This window comes from Salmo salar, chromosome ssa14 (genome assembly GCF_905237065.1).
Source record: "Salmo salar chromosome ssa14, Ssal_v3.1, whole genome shotgun sequence".
NCBI classification, from domain to species: domain Eukaryota; kingdom Metazoa; phylum Chordata; class Actinopteri; order Salmoniformes; family Salmonidae; genus Salmo; species Salmo salar.
Genome location: NC_059455.1, coordinates 44,313,702 through 44,328,238, shown reverse-complemented (window position 1 = coordinate 44,328,238; position 14,537 = coordinate 44,313,702). Strand labels below are relative to the sequence as shown.

At 42.0% G+C, this 14,537-nt stretch overlaps 1 protein-coding gene and 1 long non-coding RNA gene across 5 annotated transcripts in view; one reads left to right on the top strand and one right to left on the bottom strand.

The window, feature by feature from the left end:
- The window catches only part of LOC106569612 (uncharacterized), a 47,124-nt gene that overhangs the window by 32,442 nt on the left and 145 nt on the right, over nucleotides 1-14,537 (bottom strand). For both annotated transcript variants that reach the window (XR_006758837.1, XR_001320520.2), the window contains exon 2: nucleotides 14,036-14,266. This is a non-coding gene — a long non-coding RNA (uncharacterized lncRNA). The remainder of the gene's footprint in view (nucleotides 1-14,035; nucleotides 14,267-14,537) is intronic.
- On the top strand, nucleotides 1,227-4,352 carry LOC106569611 (nicotinamide riboside kinase 2). Of its 3 annotated transcripts, none has more exons than XM_014141147.2 (7): nucleotides 1,227-1,522; nucleotides 1,736-1,826; nucleotides 2,758-2,806; nucleotides 3,074-3,248; nucleotides 3,480-3,658; nucleotides 3,795-3,880; nucleotides 4,023-4,352. In XM_014141147.2, exons 1-6 carry the CDS (start codon nucleotides 1,497-1,499, stop codon nucleotides 3,878-3,880), a joined length of 606 nt encoding a protein of 201 aa, XP_013996622.1. In that variant the 5' UTR covers nucleotides 1,227-1,496; the 3' UTR covers nucleotides 4,023-4,352. The 3 variants fall into 3 exon arrangements, with proteins under 3 accessions (XP_013996622.1, XP_013996621.1, XP_045550399.1); XM_014141146.2 differs by having other exon boundaries at nucleotides 4,020-4,352; XM_045694443.1 differs by lacking the exon at nucleotides 2,758-2,806 and having other exon boundaries at nucleotides 1,328-1,522; nucleotides 4,020-4,352.

The window sequence follows — 14,537 nt, the reverse complement described above, 5'->3', positions numbered from 1 at the left end:
ACCAGACATCACCAGCAACAACGTCGCCTATGGGCACAAACCCACCGTTGCTGGACCAGACAGGACTGGCAAAAAGTGCTCTTCGCTGACAAGTCGCGGTTGTCTCACCAGGGGTGATGGTCAGATTTGCGTTTATCGTCGAAGGAATGAGCGTTACACCGAGGCCTGTAGTCTGGGGCGGGATCAATTTGGAGGTGGAAGATTCGTCATGGTCTGGGGCGGTGTGTCACAGCATCATCGGACTGAGCTTGTTGTCATTGCAGGCAATCTCAACTCTGAGCGTTACAGGGAAGACATCCTCCTCCCTCATGTGGTACCCATCCTGCAGGCTCATCCTGACATGACCCTCCAGCATGACAATGCCACCAGCCATACTGCTCTTTCTGTGCTTGATTTCCTGCAAGACAGGAATGTCAGTGTTCTGCCATGGCCAGCAAAGAGCCCAGATCTCAATCCCATTGAGCACGTCTGGGACCTGTTGGATTGGAGGGTGAGGGCTAGGGTCATTCCCCCCAGAAATGTCCGGGACTTGCAGGTGCCTTGGTGGAAGAGTGGGGCAACATCTCACGGCAAGAACTGGCAAATCTGGTGCAGTCCATGAGGAGGAGACGCACTGCAGTACTTAGTATCTGGTGTCGACACCAGCTGCATTGACTGTTACTTTTGATTTTGATCCCCCCTTTGTTCAGGGACAAATTATTCAATTTCTGTTAGTCACGTGTCTGTCGAACTTGTTCAGTTTGTCTCAGTTGTTGAATCTTGTTATGTTCATACAAATATTTACACATGCTAAGTTTTCTGAAAATTAATGCAGTTGACAGTGAGAGGACGTTTCTTTTTTTACTGAGTTTATATGATGTATGCATATCTAATCTCCATAATATTGTTCTTGTCCCTATCATCAGTTAAAGCATGGGGACTTGCCTGGAGAGAATTATCATTGTGATTCACAGCTTAGAGTCAAGCTATTTATTTTGTTGTCTCTAGGAAGTCAATGATGCATGACAGAGCTCCAGTATCAGCTGGTAAAGGTTTGACATGCTATGCAAGGGGTGGTCTGGGTTTTCAGACGGGGTGTGTGTGTGTGTGTGTGCGTGTGTGTGTGTGTGTGTGTAACCGCTATGCTGACTGAGTTCCAGTAACAGATGGAAAAATCGGAGCTATGCAAATCTAGCACAGTAGCACCACACTCCAATTGGACATAGTTCCGGAGTACAGTAGAAGCTAATTGGCTACAGTAAAATGGACTGATTGGACTGAGTTGAGCCACGAGGTGTGACATGAATAGTGACGCTGTGGTGAATCCTTTATATGCTAGGCAGAGATACTCTATCAATGAAGTAGTAAAGGGAGGGAACATTGTAGCAATAAGAGAAAGAAAAGAAAGTTTAAAGGACTTTTCTTTTGAAAGTAATTTTTTTTTATAGGGGTTCCTTTCCTTCGTCTAACACCGACATAGAATAGTTACTGCTACGGACCAAGTTCAAGATATCATCATGAAATTCATTATAGGAATTGGCGGGTAAGTCATATCTAATGAATATTAATATTGAAAACAAGTTTATAATTTTACTATTTGTTATGACGGTAAGAACATAGTTCGACGTTTCTAATATTGATAATACCAAACATGTGTTTCTGTAGTCAAACTTATTAATGGTCCACACAAGATCAAGTGGACCAGAGATCATTTATAGAAAATTATGTTCATTGTGTTTTTCAATATTCTGTCTAGCGTGACCAACGGTGGGAAAACCACTCTAACCAATAAATTGATCCAGGCGTTGCCCAACTGTTGTGTGATACATCAAGATGACTTTTTTAAGGTAAGACGCTTCATCACGTTTATGTCTCTCAGCCCAGAAAGCTTGCTGTTGAGTAACCACTTTGATTTTGATTCATATCATTATTTTAAAGTCATAACATCGTGTTTACTTATTTTACTATCTGTTTTTATTCTCGAAAACGAACAGATTGTATAGCCTACAGTAGCCTATTTAATTGGAGTTACAAATGAAGATGGCCTTGAACACTTAATATCGCCACCTACTGGTGGCAAGTCAGTAAAGGATGACCAGGCAGAGCGACCGTATTCCACCTGCAGATATAATGTGCTTAACATTGTCTCCTGAACAACCAATGAAAATGTTGAAATGTTTACATCATTTGAAGTTCAAACATTGCATTCACCTTTCATGTAATGCAACAATCATTTTACTGCATGACAGTTATTAATGTTCATTTGACTTTGAACATTTTGATTCACCCCATAATGATCTGTATTCTCTGTGTTGTCAATGTCAACAACTTATTGCAAACTAAGGATCATATAAAAAAAAAAGGCTTTATTTGTATTTAAAAGTCAGTGGATGAATATCACTGACTGTCAACGGCTGACACCGTGTACCCTCTCCAGTACGACTGCAGTGCCCTGCCCACATGTTGAGCAGTTAGGCCAGCACAATGGTTGGGGTCAATTCTATTTCAATTCAGTCAATTCAGGAATTGGAGTTGGATTTCGTAATTTAGAATTGGAAATGGAATTTCAATTTACTTCCTGATCCCATCCCTGGCCCTTATAAGGCATTATTTACGGTACACTGAGGGTGCAGGTTAGCCTTTAGCTGTTTGCCTTAGTGGAGACGCTGGCGTCGTAAGCTTAGCTCATGTCCAGGTGTGATCAGCACTGACTGGTTACTACTCTGTCATCATCACCTTGAGGTTGCAGCAATGTTTTCTTGGTGACTGTTATTTCAGAAACCCGATCAAATAGAAGTCGGGGAGGACGGATTTAGGCAGTGGGATGGTAAGAGTTGGATTCGCTGTAGGAATGAAAACAAACACTACGAGTAATGTACTCTTTCCCTTTAATTGACATCTTCAAAAGTTCCTCTGATACTTTTGTAATAGACAACAATTTACCTGCAATTTAAAATTACATTTTTACAAAAATTCTGTGAATGCTACGCCAGTTACTAGAGCTGACTGTTGTGTTTTGAAGCACATTGGCTGCTGTGCTGTTTTAGTTCCCTGGTGGTGAAGCGTATTGTTCTGTCTATCCCCTGTTCTCTAGTGATCACATCCCTGGATATGGAGGCCATGGTTAACACTGTGGAGGGATGGCAAGAGAACCCAGTCAAGTTTGCCCGCTCCCACGGCGTCTGCGTCACACCTGAAGGAGAGGACTCAGACCCCGATAACGGTATCCACATCCTCATCGTGGAAGGGTTTCTGCTTTATAACTACAAGTATGTTGTTTTCCTACATTTACATTGACATGTTAAAGACAACAACATTTTGCCTGAGTTAGTCTGTAGCTAGACTCTCTCTCTCTCTCTTCCCTTCGAGGACAATAACGTTCAACCGTATCTTACTATACACTACTATTGACTTTATCAGTTAAAGTTAACTAGAGTTTTCACAAGCTTTTCTTGGAACTCACGCCTTATTCTGACCACTGTTTGTTTTGTTTCCTGCAGGCCTATTGTTGATGTCTATGACAAACGCTACTACATTGCCATTCCAAAAGAGGAGTGCAAGAGGAGGAGAAGTACAAGGAACTACACAGTCCCTGACCCCCCTGGTCTGTTTGAAGGCCATGTCTGGCCCATGTACCTGAAACACAGGAAAGAGATGGAAGACAACTCCCATGGTATAGGTATGTACTGGACACTACTGCAGAGTTCGTATCATGTTTATTATGATCAATTATTCTAATATATGTGTGTATTTAACTTTTCCACTATTTTTACTATGGTTTATAAAGACTAAACTTCAGGCATTTTGCCCCTCAGAGTACCTCGATGGCTTGAAACCTAAAGAGGAGATCTACAGCCAAGTGTATGAAAACATACAAAACATCCTGCTCAACAACTTATAGGTAAATATCTCCATACAAAACACCCTGCTCAACAACTTATAGGTAAATAAATACATATATTGGATTACTTACGTGTACACATATAAATCGGCATTAATGTATTGCATGCTAATAATTGTTATATCTCTCTCTTCCACAGCAGGACCAGGGAGTCCGAAGACTTGTGTATAAACTTGTAAATAATAATATTGTGAGAAGTGCAACATCAGTACCATACTACTGCCTGAAATTAATATTGATATGTAAATAGTTTAAGACCTAACTTATTAAAAAAAAAACTGAACGGCAGAAGCATCGTATTTTGTATAATCAAATGTAACCTTTTCTAAGATGATTTACCAACTGGACTGCCCCAGTGTTGAAACACATGAAGAACAGGTCTATGTGCTTCCTGTGTTTTCATGGTTAAAAAATATCATCCCACACTGAGAGGAAAGATTGTGTCTACAACATAAAGAGACCTATGAATCCATCTACTGTGTTCTGTGGTTATTCTCAATCCAATGAACTTTCAATTTACAGCTTTCTAAATGAGGAAATGTGGCAACACAAGACCAGTATCCAGTAGAGGCAGCTATATTACACTGAGAGCATTTAGAAAACTATTATATTCTACCTACAGAAACATATACAGCTGTTACATCTTCGTCCATATCATTTTGTACACTGAAGACAGATTCAAGATCAACACAAATGCTTAGTCTCCGTTTTTTTTTTTTACATCCTACCACCGCTGCTCTGATACCACGCTGAACTGTCGAAGCTTTAACATTCAGGAAAGGGAAAGGAACCTAACAGAATTTATTCCTGATGAATATTGAACATTGAACCAAAAACTCCACAAACAAAAACAACGACAACCGAAAACAACAACAAAACTAGCCCTACTGTGATGTAGTAGTAACTGCTACATACTGACACTGTGCCTGCCTACGTAAACAGCCATGTAAATGCGGAGATATCTGGGACGTATTCAGTAGTGGAAAAGGCTTCTCAACGATTATGAGAGGTTTTCCATTCCATGGAAATAGCTGACAGCTCTTTTGAAGCTAAACTGAAGCCGCAGAAAATTGTTCCCTCCAAGACATTTTTAATAGGTTATTCTTTCGCACAATGCATATTTTATTGTGTTTAGCATTTAACAACAGTGCTCCATCCCATTAATAAGGGGAGGCAGTCAAAACAAACCATTGGTTGTATTTGTATTTAATCATTCAAAGCCCATCACATCTGCCATCTGCAGTTTATTCCCTCATAAATGACCTTGCATGTTGCAACTCCAAACAACCGGTGTTTCTGTTAGCTCATTTGGTTGCGGTACTTGTACCCAGGGTTCTGGGTTTGAGTCCCACAATGCCATTGGCTACTGAATATGTGTTAAGTGAAAGTCGCTTGGGATCAAAGCATCTGATAAATTATTGTCTGATGAACATCGGCTGGTCAATGATATCTAATCTATTTACAATATGACCTCAACTACCAAGAAAGTGTGCTTATGTTTTTATCCACGATACTGGTAATGACAGTGTAATTTCATCCTTATAGCTTGTCAACCATGACCTGGGATTTCAATAACTACAATACGGTGTGAACAGCCAAACCAGCAGTCTTCCAGCGGGTGTGGGTGGTGACCAGCTGGTGCGGGGAGCTGGGCCTTTTGTCTTGTGACGCATAACTGGGAATCTTTTGGGTGCCTGGCGAGGACAAGCTGAGGGTGGCTGGTGGCAGCCTGCTGGTGTGTGTGTCTGTGTGTGTGTGTGTGTGTGTGTGTGTGTGTGTGTGTGTGTGTGTGTGTGTGTGTGTGTGTGTGTGTGTGTGTGTGTGTGTGTGTGTGTGTGTGTGTGTGTGTGTGTGTGTGTGTTATATTTAGGCCAGATGCCTTGAGTGTCAGGGGAGTATTATTAGACCTTGTACAGAGAGGTTCCGGGGGGAGGGGTTATGATCTCTACGCGCCCTCCTGCCTGTCTCACGGCCCTATCTCCTGCACCAGCCAATCAGGCTCTCTAGGCGGACGGAGGCGGAGGCAACAGGGGAAAGGTGAGAACCAGAGAGGCATGTGATCCATGTGCTCCCACGTCACACGGCGGCTCCATGGTAACCGGGACATAACCAAAGAGTAAAGCCTGTTCTTCCATATTTGGGTTGGAAGGAGGGGAGCCGGCCTGTAAGGCTGTCACATGCTTTCCCCCCCCAAGTGAGTCAGTCCCCTACTACCCAACTACCCTACAACCCTACTACCCTACTACCCAACTACCCTACTACACTACCACCCAACTACCCTGCTACCCTAATACCAAACTACCTAACTACCCATATATACAGCAAACCTACCACCCAACTACCCTACGACCCTACTACCCTACTACCCTACTACCCATATATACAGCAACCCTACCACCCAACTACCCTACGACCCTACTACCCTACTACCCAACTACCCTACGACCCTAATACCCTACCACCCAACTACCCTACTACACTACCACCCAACTACCCTTCTACCCTAATACCAAACTACCCAACTACCCATATATACAGCAACCCTACCACCCAGCTACCCTACTACTCTACTACCCTGCTACCCACCTACCCTACTACCCAGCTACCCTGCTACCCAGCTACCTTGCTACCCAGCTACCTGACTAACCGTCTACCTAGCTACCCAGCTACCCTGCTACCCAGCTACCCTACTACCCTACTGCCCTGCTACCCAGCTACCCTATTACCCTACTTCCTTGCTTCCCTGCTACCCAGCTACCCTACTACCCTACTAGCCTACTTCCCTGCTTCCCTACTACCCTACTACCCTACTTCCCTGCTTCCCTACTACCCAACTACCAACTCCAAAGACATGCAAGCATTTTTGATGATGCTACTGCTGTTTTGTGTCTAGGCTTGGTTACTTTAAAGCAATTTGTGACAACTGCTGATGTAAAAAGGGCTTTATAAATACATATGAACTTTGATTGAATTTAAATACATGGAATACTTTTGACAAGCATAACATGATGAACACAAATGTCGTTCACCAGACACTCCCTCCAATGCACAGTTGCCTGGGGACAAAGTTAGATATCCCAAAATTGTGGCAACATTTTGTGACCTTAGGCCAGGGGTCTCCAATCGCTTGCTACCAGTAGCTCGCAGGCCAACTACCAGTAGCTCGCAGGCCAACTACCAGTAGCTCGCAGGCCAACTACCAGTAGCTCGTAGGCCAACTACCAGTAGATCGCAGGCCAACTACCAGTAGCTCGTAGGCCAACTACCAGTAGCTCGCAGGCCAACTACCAGTAGCTCGCAGGCCAACTACCAGTAGCTCGCAGGCCAACTACCAGTAGCTCGCAGGACAACTACCAGTAGCTCGCAGGCCAACTACCAGTAGCTCGCAGGCCAACTACAAGTAGCTCGCAGGCCAACTACCAGTAGCTCGCAGGCCAACTACCAGTAGCTCGCAGGCCAACTACCAGTAGCTCGCAGGCCAACTACCAGTTGCTCGCAGGCCAACTACCAGTAGCTCGCAGGCCAACTACGAGTAGCTCACAGGCCAACTACCAGTAGCTCGCAGGCCGACTACTAGTAGCTCGTAGGCCAACTACCAGTAGCTCGCCAAACAATTATGAAGGTACATGTATTTTTTATGTGTTCCACCACAAACTGTCATGAACTAATGTCGGAAAGATATCAGTTTGTCTCTGTGAATGGTTTGTCCTCTGACAAATCAATTGTAAATTTCGGTGTTCCTCAAGGTTCCGTTTTAGGACCACTATTGTTTTCACTATATATTTTACCTCTTGGGGATGTCATTCGAAAACATAATGTTAAATTTCACTGCTATGCGGACGACACACAGCTGTACATTTCAATGAAACATGGTGAAGCCCCAAAATTGCCCTCGCTAGAAGCCTGTGTTTCAGACATAAAGAAGTGGATGGCTGCAAACTTTCTACTTTTAAACTCGGACAAAACAGAGATGCTTGTTCTAGGTCCCAAGAAACAAAGAGATCTTCTGTTGAATCTGACAATTAATCTGGATGGTTGTACAGTCGTCTCAAATAAAACTGTGAAGGACCTCGGCGTTACTCTGGACCCTGATCTCTCTTTTGAAGAACATATCAAGACTGTTTCAAGGACAGCTTTTTTCCATCTACGTAACATTGCAAAAATCAGAAATTTTCTGTCCAAAAATGACGCAGAAAAATTAATCCATGCTTTTGTTACTTCTAGGCTGGACTACTGCAATGCTCTACTTTCCGGCTACCCGGATAAAGCACTAAATAAACTTCAGTTAGTGCTAAATACGGCTGCTAGAATCCTGACTAGAACCAAAAAATTTGATCATATTACTCCAGTGTTAGCCTCCCTACACTGGCTTCCTGTTAAGGCAAGGGCTGATTTCAAGGTTTTACTGCTAACCTACAAAGCATTACATGGGCTTGCTCCTACCTATCTTTCCGATTTGGTCCTGCCGTACATACCTACACGTACGCTACGGTCACAAGACGCAGGCCTCCTAATTGTCCCTAGAATTTCTAAGCAAACGGCTGGAGGTAGGGCTTTCTCCTATAGAGCTCCATTTTTATGGAATGGTCTGCCTACCAATGTGAGAGACGCAGACTCAGTCTCAACCTTTAAGTCTTTACTGAAGACTTATCTCTTCAGTAGGTCCTATGATTAAGTATAGTCTGGCCCAGGAGTGTGAAGGTGAACGGAAAGGCTGGAGCAACGAACCGCCCTTGCTGTCTCTGCCTTGCCGGTTCCCCTCTTTCCACTGGGATTCTCTGCCTCTAACCCTTTTACAGAGGCTGAGTCACTGGCCTACTGGTGTTCTTCCATGCCGTCCATGGGAGGGGTGCGTCACTTGAGTGGGTTGAGTCACTGACGTGGTCTTCCTGTCTGGGTTGGCGCCCCCCCCCTTGGGTTGTGCCATGGCGGAGATCGTTGTGGGCTATACTCGGCCTTGTCTTAGGACGGTAAGTTGGTGGTTGGAGACATCCCTCTAGTGGTGTGGGGGCTGTGCTTTGGCAAAGTGGGTGGGGTTATATCCTGCCTGTTTGGCCCTGTCCGGGGTATCATCGGATGGGGCCACAGTGTCTTCTGATCCCTCCTGTCTCAGCCTCCAGTATTTATGCTGCAGTAGTTTATGTGTCGGGGGCTAGGGTCAGTCTGTTACATCTGGAGTATTTCTCTTGTCTTATCCGGTGTCCTGTGTGTATTTAAATATGCTCTCTCTAATTCTCTCTTTCTCTCTTTCTGTCTTTCTCTCGGAGGACCTGAGCCCTAGGACCATGCCTCAGGACTACCTGGTATGATGACTCCTTGCTGTCCCCAGTCCACCTGGCCGTGCTGCTGCTCCAGTTTCAACTGTTCTGCCTGCGGCTATGGAACCCTGACCTGTTCACCGGACGTGCTTGTTGCACCCTCGACAACTACTATGATTATTATTATTTGACCATGCTGGTCATTTATGAACATTTTAACATTTTAACATTTTGACCATGTTCTGTTATAATATCCACCCTGCACAGCCAGAAGAGGACTGGCCACCCCTCATAGCCTGGTTCCTCTCTAGGTTTCTTCCTAGGTTTTTGGCCTTTCTAGGGAGTTTTTCCTAGGGAGTTTTTCCTAGCCACCGTGCTTCTTTCACATGCTTTGCTTGCTGTTTGGGGTTTTAGGCTGGGTTTCTGTACAGCACTTTGAGAATATCAGCTGATGTACGAAGGGCTATATAAAAATAAATTTGATTTGATTTGATAATGTCACAAGTTTCAGACACCTCAAGCTCCAGGTTACTATCCCAAAAAATCCACATTGACATTTTTGTTTTACCCTAAAAAATGTTATTCTGATGTGAATTAAGCATTGACACTGACTTATAGCATCCAATTGAATTGTTTATTTATGAATAATTATCATTTTGAGAGTGAAAAAAACTTTAAAATAAATCCCAGACCAGAACCAAATAAAACCAAGATAGGAAAAATTTGCAGTAGCTCACAATGTTTCATAATTTTAAAGTAGGTCTTATGCTAGAAAAGGTTGGAGACTCCTGACTTAGGACATACCCAGTTCTGTTTTATAAGAAGTTATGTTTTATTTATTACTGTAATGTTAGATAATAAAGGATGGAAATGGCAAAGGACATTAGTTATGAGTTGGCCCTTTCCATAGAACCTGATCGTGGGCATGCATGGGGATATTTGGCCAACTTTGGCAGAAACCCTGTCTGGCTTTTGACAGTTAAATGAATGGCATCCAACGGGATCAACTTCACTAAGGTAAAAGAAGTCACTGTGCAACCTGTTCTCACACACACACACACACACACACACACACACACACACACACACACACACACACACACACACACACACACACACACACACACACACACACACACACACACACACACACTCAAACCCATTCTACTAAGCTCTATGGAATTGTTTTAAGAAAGTCATACCAAGGACAATTTAGCTATTTGATTTTGAATTCCAAGACCCCTTGAAGTATCCAAAAATTATTACAAATAATTTGATTTAAAAAATATGTTTGGCCTTTCTGCTATTAGCCCATGCAAACGCATTGAATAACAGATTCACTACATGGAAAAAAAGACAGTCCCCCCAAAAAAATCTAAAGGAAATTTGTTTTGAAGTGTATGTCCTATATCTGAGATATATAAGAAAATCTGTCCTATATCTGAGATATATAAGAAAATCTGTCCTATATCTGAGATATATAAGAAAATCTGGAAACATATATATATATATATATATATATATATATATATATATATATATACATTTTTTTTGTACATGTATTTAACCCCTTATTTTTGCCACTAAACACTCTCCATATATATTGTACTTCCTGTCATTTTTTAAACTGGCACCGGGAGACCTTAAAACGAGTCTTGTGAGGCATGTGGGCGTCCTAGAGCAAAATGACATGTACGAGTTTGTGAGAATCTCACCTTTACACAGAGAGGTCATAGTAGTGTGTAACTGTTCGGACGCTACAAACAGAAGTTGGCAGATTGGCTGGACAGAACTTCAGACGAGTCCCAAGACGCTTGTGGGGGTCGTAGAGCAAAACAGAAAACACCATCCTGTTCATGAGTCTCATCTTTCCATAGAGGGGTCATAATAGTTTGTAGGCCAAACTGTTCGGACGCTACAGGCAATTTTGACCAATTTTCGAGATGTCTCATGGTCTGACAAACACCACTCTAGCTCTGTCACCTTTCACTACAGATGTGGAAGTGTGACATCGGCAGATGCGAACGATTGAGACACATCCAATGCAAAAAAACAGATATCTCTAACTTAAACTGACAGATTTCTATGTTTTTTTTGTATTATGCTAAGTAGATTTCCACGGGGGCGCGGACATCGACTGTAGTTTTTTTTTATATAGACATTTTACTTCCTAAATTGCCCAAACACTTTCCTAGACTTGTGTAGGATGATAAATACTGTTTTATTGTTTAAATCGCTTTGGTACTATTTTCAAAACTCTTTGTACAAAACTCCAAACTGGTAACATTTGTAATAATGCAGCCAGTCTAACATTCAAAACCTTTCATTGTGCATTCATTTTGTTTGTAGACATCTTTCACCACACAACCATTGATCCAAAATATAAGTTTACTGTGAAATATAAATAGTACATTGGTTTAATCAGAAAAACACAAAATAATGATATCTTCTCAATGTCTCAACCAGTTTATCCAATAGCAAAACATTTAAGATACATGTTTCAAAATTACCCTTTGAATGTAGCATGCGACAGTACTGTAAACTACAGTACATTACACTGTTTTCACATTAGGCAATACACGTGCGCGACCCATTAAAATTGACTGAACATCAAATGTCCATCATTTCTATCAAAGGTGTAATCACTGAAGACATCTTTCACAATGTAATCAAATGAAAGCGACGAAAGCAACATAATGTTTATCTGGCACTAGTTTGCATCAAGCCTGTCTTGAGCATTTGGCCATAGGTTCTCATCGAAATCACAGTAAATATACTAACGGGTCACGCACCTGTGAAAAACCTTTTGGAATGTGTCGAATTCCAGCCTGACATAGGTCTGGACTGAATTCATTGCATGCCTCATCCATGCCCTGAAGGAGGTCGGTACACCCATGGGGATGGCAATCAGAACATCTTCCACCTGTACAGTCATTGTGTATTGTATTTTACAGTGTTGTATTGTACTTATGTATTGTAGTGGTCCTGTACGTGGCCCAGTTCATTAGAGCATGGCACTAGCAATACTACAGTTCACTAGAGGTCACATACCAAAATGTGTGGACTGTTGTTGCCCCCGTTTGGTGAAAAAGTGACTGTGTGATTTTGTATGTTGTAATTAGTCATTTGAAAATGTGCTTAGAGTTTTCAAACAACTGTCCTTTTGATGATCTGTTTTGAGTTTTGTACTAAGTTGTGAAAATGTACCACATACCTGTGAAAATTGCACCAAAGCAACAAAACAACCTGTAACACAGTATAATCTTGACATTTGTCATCATATTATTGGTGCTGTATTATGGAATGATTAAAGAAACATAGTGCATGGCTACTGAACAACTACAATCAGGCCGACTACAGAAACATAGTGCATGGCTACTGAACAACTACAATCAGGCCGACTACAGAAACATAGTGCATGGCTACTGAACAACTACAATCAGGCCGACTACAGTGCTTGAAAGGAAATGTCAAGAGATCCATTATTAACTATATATAAACGTGTTATTAATAACTGTAAAAACTAAACATCAACGTTAATAATTAATGCGAGACTTAAAAGGCGATATATAAGCCTAAGTGTTTATATGAATAATAATAGCTATCACACTATCTGTGTCACAACAGAGTATCATGACTTCAACCACGAGGATTAGTTGCCACATGTAGGTTATCAAAGCAAGGACACACCATCATAAAACGTTCCCCCTGACAAAGCAACATATTAGTTACAACTATAGGTAAAGTTCATTGACTGGAATATCATTTTATGACGTCTGGTCCACTCGAGGTTGCTGGCACCTTAATTTGGGAGGACGGGCTCGTGGTAATGGCTGGAGCGGAATTGGTGGAATGGCAAGGTTGTTTGATGCCATTCCAGCGATTATTATGAGCCGTTGTCCCCTCAGCAGCCTCCACTGGTCTGGTCACGTTCTGAGTCAATTAAAGGTACACCCTATTGCCAGATGAAACCGTGAGACCAAATGAATCCAAATCGTCCCACTGACCTTGGTATCAGTGGCGGTTCTAGACCATTTCAACTGGGGGGGGTCAAGCTAGATGTTATTGTTGTCATATCGTTTTCTTCACTGCATTGCAGGCATTCGCAGGCAAAAGACCATGTTCATAATCATTAGTGTTGCCACTGTCTAATAACGGATGTAAAAAAAGAACGATAGCAAAAATTAGTTATGTAAAACTTATTTCATACTCCACATTTAGAGGGGCCACAAGGGGGTCCAAAATGGTTGTCACAGGGGCACTGGCCCCCCCTGGCCCCCCTCCAGAACCACTAGTGCTTGGTATGTAGCCTAATATAGAAGTGATAGGCCTACATGTCTTACTGAAAACCTGTCATGTCGCTGTCAACGTTAGTGTTGGCTTTCAAATGCCATCAGTGTGAGCTGAAAACTGTCCACTTGCAATGTCAATTTTAGATAGGGGCAGTGGTAGTATCACTATATATATATATAATCAAAATAGATACTTTTTGGCCTGAATAAAAAACGTCAAACATGCGCGTCTGGTCATTCACTTAGGAGAAGCCATCTGAGGGTTACAAGTATACATTTTTAGCTGAATAGACAACGGCTAGTCTATTACATATAGTCTATTCCTCAAAGGTCGTTCTTTCACTTTGGAATCTGAAGAATATAAGTTCACCTGCAGACAGCTCTTCATTAGCCTCTTCATTAGCCTACATAAACCCCTACAACATGAATATGAGCGTGCTTCAGCTCATGACAAAATGGAAAAACACTCGAAGGCAGAACTTGGCACTGAGTGACCGTACAAACAATAACAGACCATGGAGCATTGACCGACAACATGACGTATGTAGGCTACAGTATACGATCTTTCTCAAGGAATATATCAGTATTTTGTTGTTTTGTCTCACCTTGAAGTTTGTCTCCCCGTGATGTGATCTGTAGTAATGTTATGGTGACCCGTCATACCCTCCGGGTTTATCAATTAGATGTATACTCCGCATGATATGGCTTCTGGTGTCACAGTAACGGGAAGGAAAACAGGTGTATTCCTTTGGGGGTTTCTTGTGGTATAACCATTATAGACCTTCATCTTCGTTTAATCGCACAAGAAGCAAAGATTCTGAGGAGCCCTGGGATACCTAGATTTATGGAATGAGATATATTCAAAGCGTACAACAATTAGTTTTTATTCGGCCAGCATCACAAGGGGAAGTCTAACTAACAGGTGTTTTAATATGAAAGCAACCCGAAGAGCACCAACAAAAAATATTTCAAATCATTTTATTTTCCCAAAAAAAACACTATTTAATTTTAAACAGATAGGCTATTGTTCAACCTTTGTGGCAACAGTTTGTTGTGATTTGTTTACTTTCTTTTGTTTAATACTTTTTTTGTTCACTAGTTTTTTTC